The sequence below is a fragment of the Apteryx rowi genome, unplaced genomic scaffold (genome assembly GCF_003343035.1).
Source record: "Apteryx rowi isolate R43461 unplaced genomic scaffold, aptRow1 scaffold_35, whole genome shotgun sequence".
In the NCBI taxonomy this organism is placed as follows: Eukaryota; Metazoa; Chordata; class Aves; order Apterygiformes; family Apterygidae; genus Apteryx; species Apteryx rowi.
This window is the reverse complement of record NW_020449974.1, coordinates 1,169,412-1,190,433: the sequence shown is the minus strand read 5'-3', so window position 1 is coordinate 1,190,433 and position 21,022 is coordinate 1,169,412. Positions and strand designations below refer to the sequence as shown.

Here is a 21,022-nt window from a genome sequence, read left to right as displayed (position 1 = left end):
GTGAAGCRGACAACGTATTGCTGTAAACTCCGGCGGTGTTTCGGGACCACCCGTGAAGGATGCGAGCCGAGTTTTTCTAGGCGCTTGCAGCTAAATAATCTTTATTTCAGAGAACTAGGCCAAGATCCAATAAATGGATTTGTGAACAGATGGGGAAAGCATAGTGCAACTGTTAGATCACTTTAATAAGCAACTGTTACAGCACACACCATCTGCGTGACCACTGTCTCAGGTACAGGCGTTGTGCGTATAGGTGTGCTTAAAGAGGAGGTAATGAAGTGGCCTTTTACCGTGATAACATTTCTACACGTAATAACGGCACTGCACAGAGTGCTTTTTAAAAAAAATTGTCAGATAATCAAGATTGGAGTTACTGTGGTTTGGAGGAGGAGACCAATGTCTTGATAATACAGGCAGTGGTAGTAGTGTTTGGCCACAGAAATCGGCACTTCCAAATCAGTGTTCCTTTGAAGAAGAGGCTCCTACAGGGTAAAGTGCCCCCCTCCCCAACAAATTTGAATGAATTTGAAGAATCTGCAATAATCAAGATGAAGAATGGGGTTCAGATTTGCACTGCGGCTTGGATGTGTGGATCTAGCTGAGGTTATGCAGTAAGCAGTGGCATTTTCCTCAGTCACTGAGGTAGGGCTGGAAATAAAGATATAGGAAGATAGGGATCTGTAGTGGAATATTTTCAGTTTGAATTTAGTTGCTGGACAAACTTGATCGGGCAGAAAGAGACAAGAACTTCAGGTGAACCTAGAGTGGGTTTCAAGTATTGCATCTGCATTCGGGTGTTCTTACAAGGTAGTCTCTAACCTACAGTTTTGAGATAGAGGTGAAACACCTGCATCTTTTGGGGTACTGCACAGTTCTGCAGTGCTTCTGACATGCCAGGAAATGGCAGAGGAGGGGGCGAAGCCAACTTTTTCTTCATCACTTCTGTTGTCCGCGTGCTGAGGTTGGGTAACTTGATGTCTTGGCAAACAATTTGTCCATGGGTTTAATTCTTTTACCTATTATTATAACTTTGTGTCTGGGTAAGAAAGAAAAGAAATCTCTTCTGTGAAGAGGAGCTGAAGTACATTGACATGAAATGCCTTTGAAATTCCTCTCCTTCCCCAGGAGAAGAGGTGGTTAGGCAAGTGACRCTTTAAAGCAATGACTAGAGCACTGTGAGGAGCTCCAAGAAGGTTCTACTTACTTAAGCTGTGGAGGTGACGCTTTTTGAGAACGGCACTGCAGATGATGCTGAAAGCAGCTGACCGCTCCAGGGGGATGATGGCAGAGGCACCAGCCAGCCAGAAAGAGACAACTTGGGTGACACTCATTTTTCTGTGACAGCTGAAGAGTAGGAGCTGGTCAAAGTGTCAAGAATGGGAGCTCAAAGGAGATGCTGGTAGCCAACTGAAAGGGGGCCATGCTTGAAAATATCTGGTTTCTAGCTTGTCARCTGAAGGTTTTTAAGACTGGAATGCACCATTTGTGCTTTCTTAAATATCTCGGGCCGTAGACATGCACTCGGTCTTCTTTGGAGCCCAGAGTCTTGTCAGCTTGAAGCACATCTTTCAAGAGCAAAGCAAGATTAAGGAGGCTTGTAAGCATCGATGCTGCAGTTTGTGACTTAAACAGGAGGGACTGCAGTGATGCATTTTACCTGATAAAAATTTCTCTGACCATCCTCTCTCAGATCTTGTTGAGATTTTCAGTCTCTGCTCTTATCTCTGATCAGCAATCAGGAAATCGCTTTCCATATTTTTACATATCTCGCACAGAAGGGCAAAGTTAATCTGTCCTTTGAAGAAACTGTTTCCCATATCAAATTAACTGTGCCAGTCATTTGATTTTTTTTTTTTTTTTAAGCAAGAGAGCTCTTTAATGTCAGTTCAGCTGTATCACAGAAAGYGTGATGAAAATAGAAGCTATTAAATGGAGAGCGTGACTGTCACGTCATCTGACCCCTTTGCTAGGGTGAAATCGGCCGAGTGGCACAAAGGGACCCTGAAGGACCTGGTTCTCTCTGAGTAACCCAGGCAGTGAAGGCAATGCAGAGGATGTTTCTGCAGGCCCTGGCATAGCGGGCCATTAGTAGGAGAATGGTTGAAGACACTCTTTGCTTGCACATCCTTCAGATTTTCCAGGTATTGTGTGGCTGTGTGCCTCTCTGTTGTGGAGTTTAGTGATATATGACATTGTTGTGGGAATTTCAAACTCTTGCTGTCCAAACTGAGTGTTGGCACCGGCTGGAGTTGTAGCAAGCTATTGTGGGACACCTTTCACCTGCGCTTTGTGCTTTCGTGACTTAATAGAAACAGCTCAACCATACTTTGCTGGAGCTGTTGAGGAGCGTCCCCTTTGAGATTGGGACTTTCCTTTAAATACCGTGTCAACCTCCCACCACCCAGGGAGGAGGACATGATCTGGGCTTCATCAAGATGAAGTGGGAGGTGACAACATCCAGAAGCTCTAACCCTAGAATATTTGCAACCACAGAGTAGGGCTACCTTCAAACTGGGTACAGAAACCAGCGTGGTACACCATGGAGGACCACCTGGAAAAAGCATCAGGGGAGCAAGCAGTGATTTTGTGCTCTTAGTTGTAGCGTTAAGGTGATCAGATTTGATACTTCTGGTATTACGGTGGCAGCAGCAACTTTTGCATGGGTTTGCTCATCTCGAGGATGRTTCTGTTGTTATCTCAGTTGTAGTGGGGGCTTCGGACCTGTGCAGGATTGGGAAGATTCTCTATATACACAGTCTTTGGTTAGATACCTGTTGCTGCATGCATTAAATCCTTATTAAACTTAGTTTTCCAGGAACATCTTTACCTTTCTCTGTGTGAGACCTGATATGTAATTAATGATTCCTTTCTAGCTATACCTGTGGTGAGACATCTAGTTGGCAGAAGAGGGGACCTGGCTGTTACACATGTTCGAAATTCGTGGAATAGGTGTGTAGATTTAGTTGATGGGTTTCACTCATCTTGTATGTGGCTGATCACTATTCCATGTCTATAAATTAGGATATTTGCCTGTGGCACACCATAAAAGGATATAGCCTTTAACCTCAAAGACTGCATTTTTTGAGAAAACGAACAGAGCTAAATTGTTAATCGTCCTAGGATAGGATGCCGTTGTTCTGGTAATAGCCCTTAAGAGCCCTTTCTTTATAGGATGCAAGTTCGAACTTAACTGAAACAATGGCTTTTAATTGTGTTCTTGAGGCAGCGCAGCAGCACTCGGGAGAGAGAAGGAAGACTTATTGTTTGCATCAGGCTCTAGTTTTAGTAGCCTCAAAATTAGCATGAGGGACCAATTTTTTTTTTAATGGCAAGGCCGTGCTAAGGAGTGAGAATGCTGGTGTGTGCTCTGTGGCACTAAAGTGTCTTTGCAGTCTTACTGAAAAGTGATGCAAACCACTTTGAGATCCACTGATGGTATCTTAGAGAGGTTAAGGATTGATGTGCTGCGTAAACCAAATCAGCCTGCTTACCTCTGGTGAGTAATGAAGAGGCAATTTCCGTTTTCTGGTTTTTACTTCTTCTCGTGAAGATAAGTATATTCACCAACTCATTATCACCATATAGTTTACCTTTAATGTTTCTACCATTTGGAAATAAGTGCCTCAGAATGATTTACTCCTATGTTATAAGGTACTCTTGAGTTTTGGACTTTCCTGCACTTAATAATTAGCAAGAAGACTGTTTTAGATTTAATAGATTGGTAACGGATTTGAGTCTTTGCCTGGTTGCGTAGATCATGTCTCTGTAGGAACTTAGGCAGTGTATACTAATTTGTATTTGAAAAATACACACTTCTAGTATTAACCAGATTGTTATTAAAACCATATGTATTTATCTGAGATGTTCTGGTGCTCAGATATTGCTTTTTACCTAACATTGTTCCAGGAGATGCCACTGCTTGGTATCTGAGTTTCCTGCATTAGCGTTGTGCTTTTTGGGGGGCTGCCAGAACTGGAGAAGAGTATCTAAATACACAGAATTCTTTCATGTAAAATATTTCTTTGCAGCAGGCTCTTTTTTGCAAAACCATAATCCTTTTCATTGCTGTTCTTTGGTCTTCATCTTACAAAAAGGTGATGTGCGAAGCGCTCGGGGTTGGAGCCCTTTGGATATATGTCGTGCAGTAGGTTCAGTTCGCTAATGCCATCTCTGTGTTCCATTTGATTCCTAAATATTGGGGGGAAAAAACAATTCTAATTGAAAATCAGCGAAAAATTTAGATCGAATATGAACAACAAAGCTGCCATCTGGTAATGTTCAAAACAAGCCTAGGTAGCGCGTACATGAACCTACGTATAGGTTTTAAAATCGGAGTTTTGTAAACAGATACTTGCAATATTTTTTTTTCCTACCCTGGTGGTTTTAAAGTCAATATTGCAGCTCTGTACATGTTAAACTTGTTATCTAGCTTTGTGTGTGTTATCCCACTGTTGTGTGTGTATATGTGTGTTTACGCAGTGCACACAAAACCGAAATGACCTTGCTTTTTTGTTTTCTTAGAGCGCAGCAGAGAGTCGCGGAGTAGGAGTAGCGTGGACGTGGTGTCCTCGGCAGCCCTTCTTAGCCTGAGAGCTTGCCGTAGAGAAGCTTTATATACTGCTGCGTCGGCAAACAGACATGGGAATCGATAGCTTTCCAAACATCGCGGCGCTCGAGTTTGCGTCCCAGCGATAAAATTGTAAATACGCAAACTAAAGCTGGGCTGAGCAGTGGGAGAGTAACCGGCAGAAAATGCCACGCTACCCTTTGGACTTCATCTTTCTAGTACGTTAGCCGAAAGACCTTGGATCCTGATGACGTTGGTTGCGTGTTACGTAGTTGTGGGTTTTTCTAGTGTACATCGTGAGAATAGCCCCGGGTGCGTGGTCCCGTCTTGCAGCACCTTGCTCCTGGGGCACTTTCCCTCCGCGAGTTCTCATGCATTCGCTTCTGGAGACTTTTCCCACAGCCCAAACCAAAACACTGTCCAGAGCGTGTCCGGTTATCAGGACCCACAAATACAAAGCAGGACGTCATCCGTATAGTGCAAGCAGGCCTAAATTGCTGGGGACGGGGTTTTGTTTGCTTTTCTAACTTGTGCTGAGCTTGCTTTGTTGAATATACAGCTAAAATTCCAGCATTCGTTTGCTTTTTTGTGCTGAGTATTTATTTCTGTCTGTCTTGGAGCATGTCTTTGCGAGAGAGTGTTTATAGAGTAATGCGTGTCCGATAAGGTCCTGCCCGTTCCAGACTGGAGATGTGATAAGCGCTTCGCTCCTAATTCTTTTGCTTTCACAGACTTGAATTCGCTGGTTTTTTTTAATGTGCTTTTTTTGTGGCTAATGGCAGCGGCTTCCAAAGCTTAGTAAGGAATCCAAATACCTTAGAGATTACTATTTAAATAATAGCGTATCAAGGAAATTTGACTTGGGTTATTTTTAAAACTAAATCCTGCGCTTTGTTTTTTTGCATCACTTAAAATATGACCAGACATGTGGCCAGGACTGTTGTACTTAGGGATTTTTTTTTTTTTTGTGTGTGTGTGTGTGTGTGTGTGTGTGTGGTGCTCTTGATAGTGTTTCTGTGGTGAATGATTTAGTAATTGCTTCCAGAGAAAATTGTTCCGAGTAGAGGCTGTTGGAGAGCTTGGCAGATTGCACAAGGTTGTTTTGAGTTTGCGAGACTTGCTCGGGCTCCCAGAGTCTGTTTACTCCTGGTTGCGGGCAAAACGCTGCCAGCGGCGAAGAGTCAATACAGTTTGCTTCCTAGGTTTTTCGTGGATACTATTTTCCAAAGGTCAGATTTTTAGACAAAAGGACTGGATATTTATTGCACACAGTTTGGAATTTGCATCCATTTTTGCAAATACAGATAAGTAAGTTGAATTTTCAAAGATGTTGAAGCCTTAAAAATCGATGGAAGGTACAGATGTTTCCTGTGCTCCTAAAAATTGGACTTTTTTTTTTCTTCACTTGCCTAAATGTAGTTTTAAATGAGTTTTAAAAATCTTAGGCTAAATTTCTGAGGTAGGAAAGTATAGTAATAAATCAATATGGAGAAAGAGGAAATTAGTTTTCCAAATCTGTTCTTTCAAAATTTGTATCAGAAGTGAACCGTGTGTAAATTTAACATTATTCTGTGGAAAAGACTCTGGGAGACTGTTTTGACTCAGTCAAAATACCTTAAAAAAAAAAAATCAGATAACAGCATTAACAGGAGGAAAAGTCATAACAAAATGTTCCAAAATACTGCTATTTTGGGGACTTGTGGTATTGTTTCCTTCTCCTTTCTGCCAAATTTGATTTCGCCGCGTGTTTTTATTTTGCTAAAACTATGCTTTAAGTAGGACAATTGAGTTACGCCAGAAGGCTTTGATTTGCTCTGGAATTTATAGTGTGTGGAATTTATAACCTCCCCGGGAATCCTCTGCCAGAAAGTGGTGTTTGGGCATCTTCGAATGCTGCTTACATTCGACGTTGTCCTTACCTGGTGATTTTATTTCACCGCTTGCTGCTCCACTCAACTTGCTAATAGCAGTTTGGAACATTTTGACTAATGCATATGAGCTAGGAGCATGTGTCCAGATGATTTTGGCTCCTGTTTTTTTTGTCCGTTGCCTATGCGTGCTCCTACCAGTCTTTAAGCTGAGACAGAAGATGCAGATGTGAACCTAAGAGATTAGATCTGCTGCCCTGAGCTCCTGCTGGATCCGTCTCCCTCAGCCCCTGAACGGTGGCTCTGTGCTCCCAGTTATCCATGGTCTTTGGAGAAAACTTGCCCTGTAAAAATCTATGGAGGAGACAAGGTACAGCTGCAGCCAGCAGGAGATGGCTGCTATCGTCTTGAATTACAGTATGCGTGTATTTGGCTGTCGCATTAAGAATTATAGTAATCAATACGCCCTTTCGTCTGGGAATGCAGAAACAGGTTTTGCATGTCTTCGCCCACTCTTTCCAGTACCTGTTTGTGGGGCTACTCATGCTAACTACTAGCAGTAATAGCAGAATATCGGTTTCCTTTGTAGCACAACAAAAAGTTAAACGTAGTTCTGACATACGTTTTACGGTGTCCTGATTAAATTTTGATCAAAATGCCCTTGTGAGCTCGGCATTGTTTGCTCTTTCTTGTTTGGACATCACTGCAATCAGTGTGTAGAGAAATGCGGTTGGCTAGCGTTTGCACCTGTACAGTGTTTTGCAGATGTTAATAAGAAGATGTTTCTTCTTCTTTACTGGTTTTGTTCCCTTCTCTCTCTCTCTATGGCGTTCTGAATTTTTGATGCTTTTAAGTGCTGGTATTTATTGAGTGTCCTGGGATGAATGATTCCAGCTGTATTTTCTACTTTCATGTCCCTGTCCAAAGTCCTTTGTCACTATCAGATGGTCACCTTCCACTTCACAGGTGCAGAGGGGAAGGAGCTGTCTATAGCGTAGTCCTTCAGGCACCATCCTGGCAGTGGGAACCACTTAACCTCTTTCACTTTGATCACCTGACGTGGGCTGCAAGTCTCCCAAGGACTGTGAGGGTGGTTGACCACTGGGACAGGTTGCCCAGAGAGATGGTGGAGTCTCCATCCTTGAAGATATTCAAAACCTGACCGGACATGGTCCCGGACAACCTGCTCTAGGTGACCCTGCTTGAGCAGGAGAGTTGGTCGAGCGGTGCCTTCTAACCCCAGCTATTCTGTGATCTTTGTGGAGTCTGGAAGCATAGGGATCTGGATAACGGAAGTGCTTACATGTCAGAAAAGCAATACGGGGGGACAGAAAGAGTCCGACTTTGTAACTCTAGAGGGCATGAAGTTACCGCGGGTGCTGCTGCTGAAAGAAGTGTCACTGTTTCAGTGCTGACCCAGTCTCAGTGCCGTGTTTCGTACGGGCCTAGAGTGAACCAGATGTGGGACTATTCCAGGGTGAAAACTGATGTGGATGAAGGGGAAAATAAAAACTGTTCGCAGATCAGATACCTGACGTGACTCACCCCATGACTGTGCTCCAGTGGAAGGGGATAGCATGGGAGTGGGAGCGCCTGACCAAAGTTGAGGGATTTGTGGAATTGCCGTGTTCTGAGATTGTCTTGATTTATGCAGTATTTATATGCACGAGAAATTAAGGCCCTACTTTGCAGTGGAAGATTATAGAAATCAGTCCTCTGTTTAGTCTGTAAAGAGGTCATAAGGGAGTTTGAAGAGTCAAATATAGAATGGACGAGAGGCTGCACCATGGGCTCCGTCTGATATTCTTCTCTCAAGAACTGTGTAATTTGTATAAATAAATAGTTTAGAAATAATTTTAGCTTTCTGTTAATGAATTACTTTTGCTGGCTGTGTGGCAGTCTGTATATTACTCTATGTGGAAGAAGCTCTTTTTTTTTCTTTTTGTGCTGATTGGAGAAGAATGCCATCAACCTGATGGAGAAGGCATCGCTCCTAATTGTCATGCTCTAAGGACAGTCGTCAAAAAGCATAGGAAAAGAGTTTAATAGCAGAATCCCAATTGCCTCATCATTTGTTTTGCATTGTTTTAGGTTTGTTTGTAATGGCTATTCAGTATATGAAAATCTAATGATGGATCTTTTAAATTCAGGGTATCCTTTATGAGCCTTTAATAATATTAAATGCTTGTTTTTATTTACAGACTCACTGGGCCTTCGGGGTATGTGACGGATGGTCCTGGAAATTACAAATACAAAACAAAATGCACCTGGCTCATTGAAGGAAGGTGAGTGTAGTGAACATCTAGATTTTTTTGATAGTGATGTTTATTGTAACTTTTAGGTGAGGTTTAACTACACAGAATATTTTTAGATCTCATCATGGCTTTTTTGTTACTGTTGTTGAAACTTGAGTAACTAGGTGCTGCCCTATCTTGATAAATAAGGGTTTTTGTACGAGTGAACCCTGAAAACTAACTTCTCAGTTTGAGGTCTCCTGTATAAAACATTCTTCATGTTGAAACTTTGCATGGAAAATCAGAATAAATGTCTCTGTGCAAATAAAAAAAAATTAATTATTAACTGCTACCATAGCTGGCCATTCAGATTCTTGAACCTTACTATGTATTTAAATTTTTGGCATTATGAAAGAGTAGAAAGAACAAACTGTATAACAGCTCTTGTTTGTAAAGATTCAATTTCTGTAATGTTGCACTTCAGATGCTTATTTACCCAGCAGGCCGTGATGACTTCAGAGGGACCACTGACCTTTTGCAAAGGACTTCTACACCGCGAAAAGTCCCTCGGAACTCTTCCCCTAGTTTCCCTATTGTTGCTGTATTTGATTGCTATATTGTTTACTGCTATCTCTTGCAGTGATTTTAGGAATAGCCCATTTAGTGCTATCCTCTGACTGTCCCTGATTACTGATACAGCAGTTCAGAGCGTCTGTATTGGCACCAGACTGACACCAGGCCTGTAAAATCAATCTGGAAGTCTTTAAAATTTTGTATGGTCAGTTATGATGCCATGAACAACTTTATGTTAAGTCATATTCTATACTGCTGCCTGAATCAATAAGTGGACTCATATGAGAGGTTTGTGAACAGGAACAAGTCAGGTGAAAGCATGGATGATTTCACTCGCCTTGAAATCTTATAAGCTGAGGTCACTCAGCATCTTGGAGGATCAGAACTTTTAAAAAGCCCAGGGTAGGTTCATCTTTAGTCTTCTCTTTTTGTTTGAGAGGTCTGATGGGTGAGGATGGAAAGGTATTCGCTTGGTCTACTTCAGACATTTATTTTGGATGAATAACTTAAATGCCTAAACTCCCAAGATACTCCAAGGTGAAGGCTAAGCTATTCCAGAGAGACGTTCAGAACCTGAAATTGGAAGCCTAGCACTCACCATTAACTATATAAGGCATGCGTGTTTTTATTACAGTTAAGATCAAAGTTAAATGTCTTAAGCAGCTACACCTCTTAACTATTGTATGTAGTAAAAATATAGCTGCAGCCAGTTTGGAATTATAAATAATTAGGAGATGTTTTAAAAAGGGTGTTATGACAGACGAACCAGCCTCAGCAAGTACAGTACAGTGAGCATAAACCCCATGTGCTTTTCTTTTTTCCCTAAAGGCTAATTTGACTCTGTTTTTATCAGAAGTGAAGTGCTTCTCACAGGTCCCTGATAATGTCACCATAACTGCTCCTTCAGTTAATACTATGAGGCTTTGTAGAGAAATACCAATTTGTAAAGGTTGAACCGAGATCTTTCTTGCTGTGAAGACGTGTATGAAAATGTTCCTTCTTTATTCATAAGCAGGCATTTTAGTAGGTCTTCTCTACCTGCTTCTGATTGTTTATACCCTGCTGTCAGAGGATGGTGGTTGGCAGAAAGGAGATGCTTCAGCAGTTTTAATCAGCATGATTATGCACCCCGGAGAAAATAGCCAAAGCTCTTTGCCAAGCGTGAAATTCCCAAAGAGATCTGTACTCTGAGAACAGCTTCTGCAAAGCTGTTGCGTTCTGCTAAGTGCCTTCGCCTCGGTGCTAGCATACTGGTATGTAGAGGGCTTTTGAGGTTAGCAAGTAAAGATGCAATCCAAACGTGCACTCGAAGTCACTAGATAAATTCAGACATAAAATAAGTCACGTGTTCATTACTGTACCGGTTTCTTTTTAGCACCTTTTATGATTCTTCTTGGCCGGTGTGTGTGCAGTGTCTTCATCTCAGGACATTCCCTCAAGTGTGAGACAAGGCAGATCCAGCCAGCCTCAGGATCTTGTCTAAGGCAGAACCTGTGCGCCATGTGTCTTGCGTTTCTGCAGATGAATGCTGTCTGCTAATGAGTTGTTAGCTGTAGCATAAATAATCTCTTTCTTTTTGTTATTTGTCTAAAGCTTTTATTGATTAAGGATTTCTCTCTGCTCTACAGCTGTCAGGCTGTTAAAGTAGAAGCAGAATCCCCACAATTTCGTAGGCTGCTCCATTTTGAAATGACGATGTACCTTTTCTTTAAGCAAGACGTTATCCTGGAGTTGTACCCGCTTCTCTTTTTCCAAAAGCCTGGAAAAGATCAGGATGCCTATCGAAAAAATTATTCTTTTGCAGAATAGCTCCCTTAAGAATTCTCCTTCCGTAGGAAGGAAGGACTGTACGGCAGGCTGATGTCTTATTAATTTATTTGATTAGGATGAGCAAGGATTTCATCTGAACCCCAGGGCAGTGTTGTTGAAGAGATCCTAGTGAGTGCATCTACCCTTTCAACAGCTACAGCTGTGGGTAGGAAGAAGCAGCACCTCTGTAGATGTGCTGTTCTTGTATCTCAGGGTTCAAGCACAAAGTCAGTGGTGTTTTCACCCCCCTTGGGCTGAGCTCTTGGAGAACGTTCTCCTGACAAAGGTGTTTCTGGTGTGCTAAGCAGGGCATCTGCGCTGCCTGCTAAATTGGGTAGGCACTGTCGCTTTCATGTGATTCTCTTTAGATGTAACTCTGCATATTAGCAGTGCAACTAACAGCACCTGAACATCTGTTAAATGAATGCTGGCCAGTTTTGCTTCCTGAACTACTGTTTCCATCCCTTCATCAAGTAAATAAAATCTTTTTTCCTACTGATGCATCTCATAAGATCAGGCCTCCTGGTGGTCCTCTGCAGAAATTAGGTGAACAGATGAATGTTCTGCCCCCTTCCCTTGTCGAGAGACTTACTAAAGTCACCAGAGGAGAGACCTCTGGACTGGTGCAGTTAACATCAGGGTGTTTTGGGGTGTGCTGTGCTCAGGTGGAAGGTGGCAGATCTCTTTTTCAGGAATTCCAGTTCTTTCATTCTCAACTGGTGCCCACAGAAGAAAACCAAGCAAGCTGTCTAGCATTTGTAAAGAGTAAAGGGGCAGTGGTTACTGTATATTGACAGTCCAAGTAATGAAAGACCTTCCTTTTGGCAGAAATTACAAGCCCAGGGCCTTTCATTCTGTAGAAGACAAACCTCCTCCGCATTCTCTTGACCTGTATTTCCCAGCTCCCAAAGGGTGGTGGGCAAGACTCAGAACTTCTTTAGTTAGCATCCCTTGTAGCGTATTTCAGAAGGTTTCCAGTTCTGAGAGGTTTCCTTCAGGAGAGTCCTACAGTCCTGCAAAAGTAATAAAGTGATAAAGAAGGCTTTCTGCCAGCTTCCGAGGAAATAATCAATCTCAGGACATCATATCGATCTGCAGAAAATCCCTCGAACAAAGAAAAAGGGAATCGGTTGGTTCCCTGATGGTGATTGTGATTCTTTAAGTGCGTTGTCCGTATGGATTTTCCTTGCCTGGTTCTGCAAAGCCCTATCATTATGTGCTGGCAAAGGAATAGAGGGCTGGTTGGGCCTGCTCTGCAGTTTCTGCTGTCGGTGGTGGGGGACGATTTAGGGACACAGTTGTGTTTCTGACCAAAAAGAATCTATTCCTTAATGCCAGAGGAGCGTGCACACCAAGAATGAAAGCCACAGCACTTTTGAAGTAAATACAGTTACTCTAACTCAATTTCTTGTTGAAAGGGGAGCTACAACCCAGAGGAGTTTGTCGGATGGATTCTGTCGTGTGGGCTGAGTGGCTAATTACAAATGTTTTATTATTTACAGGCCAAACACAATCCTGAGGCTTCGATTCAATCACTTTGCTACAGAATGCAGTTGGGACCATTTATATGTGTATGATGGAGATTCAATTTATGCTCCCTTACTGGCAGCTTTTAGGTAAGTTTACTCAGTAAGAAACTAGCTGTATGCAATGATGTTTTTTTTAACTTGGACCCTGGAGCCGTATTTGGCTTTTAGCAGTATAAATATGTTCCAGTAATCTAAATAGATAATACTGCCAATGCAGCACATATAGTGGTGTCCTTTTGTGCAGTCAGCAGCAGCATAAACAATTACTGATTTGTTTTTGCTTTTACAATGAACAGATCGTGTTACTGTAGTGTAGCGTGCAAGTATTATGTTTTCATGCCCAAATCCTAATTATTTTAGGCACAAAAAATTATCATCATGTTGTTGAGCTTGAAGTACTTCTGCATGCAAGCTCCTTCTAATGCAGAAAACTGCCCGTTTTTATCACGTTTGAATATGACAGTCATTTAGCATGCATTATGTCCCCGTTGGCGTAAGGTAAGAGGCCAAGCAATCAACACTGCAGCCATATAGCTTTCGTAGACCAGTGTGTATCCTTACATACTTTAAACTTTACACTTTTAAAGCCCTTGGAAAATGTTCAGAAACAACAGTCATGGGTTGGACAGCCTTGTAAAAATACGCGTAGATAAAACTGTTCTCCTGACGGATGGTTGCTATCCGGCTCATCTGTCTGTGGTAAGAGACTGATTCATGGCTAATGGTTAACAGTCTACGTTTCAAGAGGAGACCTAAATTTAACCTGTGCATTTGCGTACTTCAGTCTCACAGTGACAAGCACCACCTTCTGTTTTCAATTCTTTTAGCTGAAATGAAAAAAAAAACCCCGGGTTGTATATGAAAATGTCATGCCCCCGTTGGACTCCGCTTGTTGCAAGCGGCCAGTTAGCTATTTCTGTAGTTAACCTTCTGCAGTGCTGCTTTTCATTTTTACGATGAACTTCTAAAAATGCTTCATGTTTGTTCTCAGAAGTCCTTGTAACGTCTGAGAGAAAGGAACAAGATCAGCGTAGTAACAAAAAGTGGAGCAAAAAAGTAAAAATAGTGCGTGTTTTTCTTGTTTTTCCTTTTTTTTTAATGAAACTGGAGTTGTTTTGTAATGAAAGAATGCTTCCTGTAAACAGTCAACCTAAGGTCAAAACAGGACACACAACTCAGATGTTACGTTATTCTCTCATCCTATTTGAAGTATAGGAAACCTTCTGCCTTCCAAAAAAACCTGTAAGCACTCTTCTGGTATCATGCACTGAACTGATGTGTGCAAAGAGAAAAAAATGTTGTCTTGTCTCAGTCTTTTTGCTCTAATCGAGCTAATTTTTAATACACCGTTGAAAAGGTGAAATGATCCTAGTTTGTGCCTGCAGTTTCTTCTGTGCTTTCCAAAAATGATTAGGCTTTTTAAATTGAGGTTATAAGTAGTTCACAGCATTAACAGTTATGCTTTAGACTTTAAAATCATCTGTAAATCACTAGGAAGTTTGTGCCTGAGGACAAGCAAGTGTGAGCTTAATACTGTAACATTTTTGAAGTAGGAAAAAAAATTCAAAATTTTTTAATTGCTTTAGATGACATTTGAATTTCATCTTCATTAGTACCGAGCTATGTTGTTCAGTAAACCAAGTTCGGGAAATAGCAGATGCTTCTAATTTTGATGAAGGGTGAAAAAAAAATCTGTTGAAAAATATCTTTTCCTGATACGAAAAAAAATTCCCAAGAATTTTTCAAGAGCAATGCCCATATTTTATTTCTTTTCTTAGTTTGTGTTAAATTTTAGTGTTTACCATAAGCTTCTTTTACTCTTCACTATTTCTGCACCATGCCAGAAGTTTTGCAAGATTGAACTTTGCACACCGGGACGCTGTAAACTTTCCAAGTTTGTTGATAAACACTGTAGATTCCAGCCAAGCTTCTCCAAAGCTCAACTTTTGCTACCTCCCTGACTCGTAACAGTGCTTGTCTGAGCCCTCACTTTGTTCACCACTCTCGCCATGTTTTCTTGGCCTTCTGATGTTCACATTTTGTTTGTTCAAAAGTTGGTATTTAGCCTGAATATAAGATGATCTTGGAAATTCTCAAGACTGGAATAAGGAGAAATCTAAACGGGGTTTTATCAATTTTAACTGCATTACAAAAAATCTGCATAACGCAAACATTTGCATGGTGCAAATATCTGCATAAACTGTTTACTAAACTCCTTGAAGTTAGTGTCCGAGGGCAGGCCAGTCTTGTGCAGTAAGCTTTTTTTTCTATTAGGCAAGCTTAAAAATATCTTTGATGGTTTACATTGTGATCATAGGTAAAAAGACAGTATAAATATGTGTTGCTTCAACTGTGCAATAGAAGAACTTCAGAGGTAACAGAAATCCAATGCATTCGTCAGAAAAGAATGAAGAAACCTGAAGCAGATAAGATAAACCCGTTGTCTGTGGGTGGTGGTGTTAACTGTACCCATGGGAAGAGTTTATTGGAGCAGTTCCTGCAGTTTATTTTCATATTGCGACATGGGATATTTCGCTCTTCAGAAATGATCATTCTTCTTTGAAGACCTTTGGCAATAGGTCTGTGCTTGGCCCTCCAGGGTTAGGACGCTCTGAAGCGTCTCGTATGTGCTTTTAGGTACCAGATGGACAGTCACTGTGCTAGCACTGGCAGATGGCAGTGGCTGCCCCATGGTAACTTGAACGGACGATTGCTGCGTTGGCTGCTCTGCAGTGACTGCCCATGAGCTCTTATCCTCAGAAAACATGAGCAACTTACCTTCTTTTCATTATTTTCAGGTGAATATGGCACTTCTAAACCTAGTTTTGTGACTAGTCAGAGAAGCATCGAGTAATTTAGGTTGGAAGGGACTTCTGGAGGTTCATGGTCTGATCCCTCGCTCAAAGCAGGGCCGACTCGAAAGTTAGATCAGGCCCTTGCTCAAGGGCTTGTCCAGCGAAGTTTTGCATATCTCTAAGGGTGGCGATTTCACAGATTCTCTGGGCCAGTTGGTCCAGTGTTTGACTACCCTCATGGTAAAAACTTTTTTGCTAATGTCTAATCAGAATTTCTGGTGTTGCAACTTGTGTCTGTTGCTTCTTGTCCTTTTGCTGTGAACCCCTTGCCTGGTCCTATTTTCTCTGTAACTTCGCATTAGGTTACTGAAGACAGCAATTGAATTCCCCCCCCATTTTCAGCCTTCTCTGCTCCCAGCTAAACAGACCCCTTTGCTCTTGCCTCTCCTCATATGTTCAGCCCCCGACCGTCTTGGTGGCCCTCAGCTGGATTTGCTCTAGTGTGTGTGTTGTACTGGGAAGCCAAAACTGGAATCAGTGCGGTCTTGTGAATGCTAAAGAGAGGGGAATGATGGTGTCCCTTGACCTGCTGACGACTATTTCTGGTGCATCCTGGTATGTTGTTAGCCGTCATCGCTGCACGAGCGTACTGCTCGCTCGTTCAGCTCGTTGTCCTTTAGGACCCACATGTCTCCTTCTGAGCTGCTTTCTAGCTGGTCTGAAAGCATTCACAGCTGGTCTGTTGGCTTCCCTTTCCTTGCTGCATCAGATGGAGACTCCTTGTCCTTGCCTTTGTAAGTGCTTCACATCTCGGCCCCCTGTTTGCCTATTCCTGTCGCAATGGTGGTTTTCCTTGTACTCCCCCCAGCCCCAGTTTCTTGATTAGTATTAGTAGCCCGTGTTTCTGCCACATGCATGCACGAACGCTCTCGCTTTCTTCTCCTTTATCCTAAATGCCCTTCCTGAACTAATCTGCAAACCCTGCTTTTACCCCTCAAGATCCACCTGTCTTACATCGCTTAGAGCAAATGATCATCTGATAACAGCAGGGTCATTGCTAGCGAGGATTAATTATATTGGGGAACATACGGACCATGTCGAGTAGGCACAATTTGCATTCTGAGAGTATCCAGAGGCCCTAATCAACTTACAGCTGACGTTATACAGACTTATAGGAACAACTGGTCTTTGCTTCCAGCACGTATAGGCAGAGAACAAGCCCTGGGTGCCAGGGCCCCGCGTAAAGGAGACTGAAGGAACTGTTTCATGCTAAAATTTTAGCATGCATTGCACTGTGTGTGCCTTTCTCGTGCATGTAACTAGGTTTTCCTGGTTTTCATCTGCTCTTTCGTCTGGTTTTCATCTAGCTCTGATGGAGCTAGCGCTCAGCGCATACTCAGCCATGCCCTCCCAAATCATGTTTTACTCCTCCTGCTTCCTGAGGGGTTGCATGGCCCGTGTTATGTTCTGGCCCTACGTTGGATGGGGTTGCAATGTGTTTTTTTGTGCGTATGCTCAGTTTATGGAGCAATCTGGTTTGCTTTTTGTCCTAGCAGCCTGTCCTCTACAGTACTTATTATGTTGCTGTATTTGTTTTCTTCCCGAGTGATGATTTGATGTTCCTTTCAGCGTGTTGATTTTTTTAAAAAAATAAACAAAACCACAAAACAAACAAAAAGAACTAACTGGTGTAAGGCGAGGAGCATATTTATTTTTGCTAGAAATGTACCTGCTAAATGATATTTTCTTGTTGATGTTTACTCCTTCAAGCCATCAGTGAGCCAGTTGGTCCCTTGAATGCCTGACAATTGATTAATCAAAATGTCTTTTTGGTAAAAAGGCAGATTTCACAGAGAAATGTAAATACATTATATCCAAATTGCTTTGTTCACTAGACCTGTAATCTCCTCTGAAAACATCAAATCGATTTGACAAGATGGACAAAAAGAGTTTCTATTTTAGGGGTTTGAAAAGATAAATCCTCAGAGTTAAATTGAGGCCTATAAATGAAGTTTTGAACAAAAAGTTTCTTTGGTCTTCTTGTCTTTTGGTCCTTTTTAAACTGTTTCTGATGGACTGAAGAATATGATTTTTATTTTTCTCACAAAGTCAAATATCCTGTACCAAGTTTCAYAGCTGTTAAATGATAAAAACATACTTCAAGCTTTAAAAAAGAAAAAAGGAATTGATGCCATGGCAGTTAGCATGGACTGTTTCTCCTGGGCTAAATGGTTAAAATCATTTTTATTCTTAAAAATAGAACTTCTTCACTGTGATGGCAAAAAAAATGTAGGTCCTTTCTGAGACCTCATTTCAGTTCATGTTCTCCTGAAACACGTCTTTTACGGTCAGACTCACCATGTGATATAACCATTAAGAYAGTGGCTCATGAGACACAGATTAAAATATGTTTGTGATTTGTCCTTATCCTGTTTCTCGAGAAGGAAAAGGATTGTGTAAGAGTTGATGATTTTTTGGGGCAAATCCTGTTGATTTTGAGGGCTCTGCGTGGGCAGGCAGGCTTGCCTCAGTGCTGGTACTGCAGCATCTGGAGCTGTGCGTATCACGGAGAGGATGGCTTCAAGAAAAACTTTAGTTTGGGGTGTTGCCAACTCTCAGTCATGAGCTTTTTTTTTGTTTGTTTGTTTGTTTTCCACAAGTGTCATTGTAATTGCTTCTTTTCCTTAAAAGTCCACACTCAGCCGTGTTGTTGCACAAGGATCTTAGCTTTCCTTTAAGAAAATAAATTTGAAGCAAGTCTCCCTTTTTTTTCCTTTCGTATTTTTTGGCATTGATTTATTTTTGATCATTTGTAATTTCCTTTCTTGCTTATTTTTACCCTCGTAGCTGCGAGCATGGCTAATGTGCMTGGGCTGTTTTTAATAAGGGAGAAGCAGCGTCGTTTTGCATACACGTGCATCCACATGAGTCAAAGTATCTTAAAATTAAGTCTGAAAAGAATGGTTTCATATTGCATTTCAATAGATTGAGAAGCCGAGTGTCCTCCTAATATTTCTATATCGCCTTTATCCTCCTCTGTGATCCGTGCGCTATTTTTYCCCCTCTTTGCTTTCATGGCTCCCMTTTTCTTCCTTTTTGACCRTTTTCTGCTCAGGCAGCAGTAGAACTGATTACGCTTTTGATCTTTGACACGCCGGCAGGTTGAGTCTCGGGAGAAAGCGATGAATCCGTGTTCATCATGAGGCTCGCATGCCAAATCAAGGAAAAGGAATTGAGGAGATGCCCTTCGTCTTAAATAATTCTCGTTCTTATATGGCACAGCAGGGAGAGAGCAAGGCAGGAGAGGTAAAGGGGCGATAATGAAGTTAGGGGTCCTCGACGTTGTTTTTCAGCCTGACTTGATAAATCCAGTGCATAGAAAATAGAGGTGTTTCAGGGCAAAACAGGGGCCTGCTGGTCAGCTTGGAAGAAGTAGTGTTGTTGGACAGCTTAGCTGAGTGGGAGTATTTATTTGCTTTGGAGTAGCGATGGTTGGGAAATGTTTTGAAATCTTCCGAAAGAGCATAGAAACGGTGTGTTGTGCAACAGGCTAATGTTGATCCGAGTTGAGTCTTGGAAAGCTTCTGGATCATAGATGAAAGAGAGTTTGCGTAATCCGTTATTGTTTACATTCCTCCTGTTGGAAGCGCTACGGCAGAAAATGCCAAAATTCTGTTTTGTACATGCTGGGCCAGTCAAAATGGTGCCTAACATGCGTTATCTTATCCCTGGTCTTCAAGTTACTTGTGCTGTATTCTGTTCGTTGCTTTTTCCAACGTGGAATTACTTTATGATCTAGCACTTGAATGTCGTGGGGATTGTTTTAAAGTTTTATAGGCGAAACCATATCCTCTTTAGTATGTTTGCATATGAGTGATTCAGGGACTATCGGGCTTGCTTGTTTAGTGTCTTTCTCCACTGGTCAATAGCTAAATAAGCGGCATAAAACTGCTTATGATACTAAAGCTGTTTTCGTTATATAAATCTGGCTGGCTCTGTGACTGGCCCATAAGGGGAGGCCCGTTTGCAGCTCGTCTTCAGGAAAGTAGAGCAAGATCGAAAGCGAGGAAAGAAGCGGGGCACACGTATCGAGCAATCATACTATGCAAATATCTGCATTCTTTGCAGGCAAATCCCAAACGCTAGCTTTCCAAGAGAAAACAAATACTTGGCCTGTTTTAGTCATTTTTTTAGGAAAGGTTCTTTTGGGCATTTTTGTCGTCTGTCGTTACTTCTTTTCATTCCTTTTCTCTTATTCTTACAGCGCTGTTTTCTTCTGCTTGTATTTTCTCCTGTGTTCCCCCCCTCCAGGGTCTTTCAGTTCGGTTGCTCTGTAATATCATTGATATATGCTGCAAAAATGAGGCCGAGGAAGAATAACGCAGAACAAAGGAACGTTCTCTCTTGTCCCTGAGCTGTAGTTTGCCTTACCCTGAATTATATTCAGATGTCTGTTTTCGTGTGGCGGAGACATACTGTTCTACCGTTTGCATTACAAAGGCAGACTATATGAACCAAAATAGCAAAGAGGRGTTTATTAGAATTTCTCTTCTTTGATGTTTTGGTAGACAGTCTTTTGGGAGAGATCCTCTTCAGATCAGAAGTCTAAAATTTCAGAATGAGACAGGCACCTCTTGTGCACTGATAAATAGAGAAAGGCAATGAATTTTGCCTTCTAATCCTATATCCTTGAGATCTAAAAGAAAAAATAATTGGTCGTCTCACAAAGAAATGTTTATTGAAAGGCATATCTGCAAATGTACCAGAGTTGTTTAACCAAGGCATGGCATGAGGCTACTACATTTTTATGGTATGTTGGTAAAATGGAAACATACCTTTTTGTCAACAGTAAGATTTCTTATGCAGGAGGCGTCACTCTATAGTTTGTGTATATACCCTACCCTTGGTGACATGTCACGCATCACTCACGGTGCAAACTCCCCCAACTTCGGTAATAGCAAAAGCTTTCGATAACGATCACCAGGCATCTGTATTATGCTTTGAGCACACCATCATATGGTATCGCTGGGACAGAGAAACTCGCATCACAAAAAAGTGTATTTTATAGGTGACRTGGGTGGGATGCTGTGGATAGCTGTGAATGTTTTCCTCGGGTGCAGAATGTGACCTCAAAGTACCCTATTTGTCCTGGGCTGTGACCGATCTTCAAATGCATTCTCTTTCAGTTCTGAATAGGTCTGAAAAGAGGAAAAGAAGGCTCTCTTAATGGAAAAAATTCTTTTCATTGTTGCTTTTTAGTTCGTGGTGCTCTTGGATAAGTAGAAGTCACCGGCTATGCAACCAGGCTCGGCTGCTTTTACAAGAGTGCTGCAGGGCACCGCGTTTGCGCTGCCTGCCAGACCAGATCTGCGGCGCGGATTTGAGTCTTTGCTTTTGAAAAGGCTTTGACTTAGCCTTTGAAAAATGGGACTAAGACTGGGGGAAGATGGTTTCATAGCTATATGAAAACTCCAGCTAACTATTAATACATGGTAGTTTTAGACAATGCCCTTTACTTAGRGCTTGTTTAAAGAAAAAAAGAAAAAAAAAGGAGATTTCAATAGACTTCAAAACACRTGCCTGCTGTTAGGCCCTTTCTATCAGAGAGGAATTGTTGTCTTTATTTTCTTATCATCAGACTTCCATT

The 21,022-nt window shown here is 41.7% G+C and overlaps 1 protein-coding gene across 1 annotated transcript in view; it reads left to right on the top strand.

The window, feature by feature from the left end:
* The first annotated feature begins 1,929 nt into the window (after positions 1-1,929).
* Positions 1,930-21,022, top strand: part of ATRN (attractin) — a 124,214-nt gene continuing 105,121 nt past the window's right edge. The window contains exons 1-3 of the mRNA XM_026072754.1: positions 1,930-2,024; positions 8,637-8,720; positions 12,554-12,667. Coding sequence (XP_025928539.1) covers positions 1,930-2,024; positions 8,637-8,720; positions 12,554-12,667 — 293 coding nt within the window. The remainder of the gene's footprint in view (positions 2,025-8,636; positions 8,721-12,553; positions 12,668-21,022) is intronic.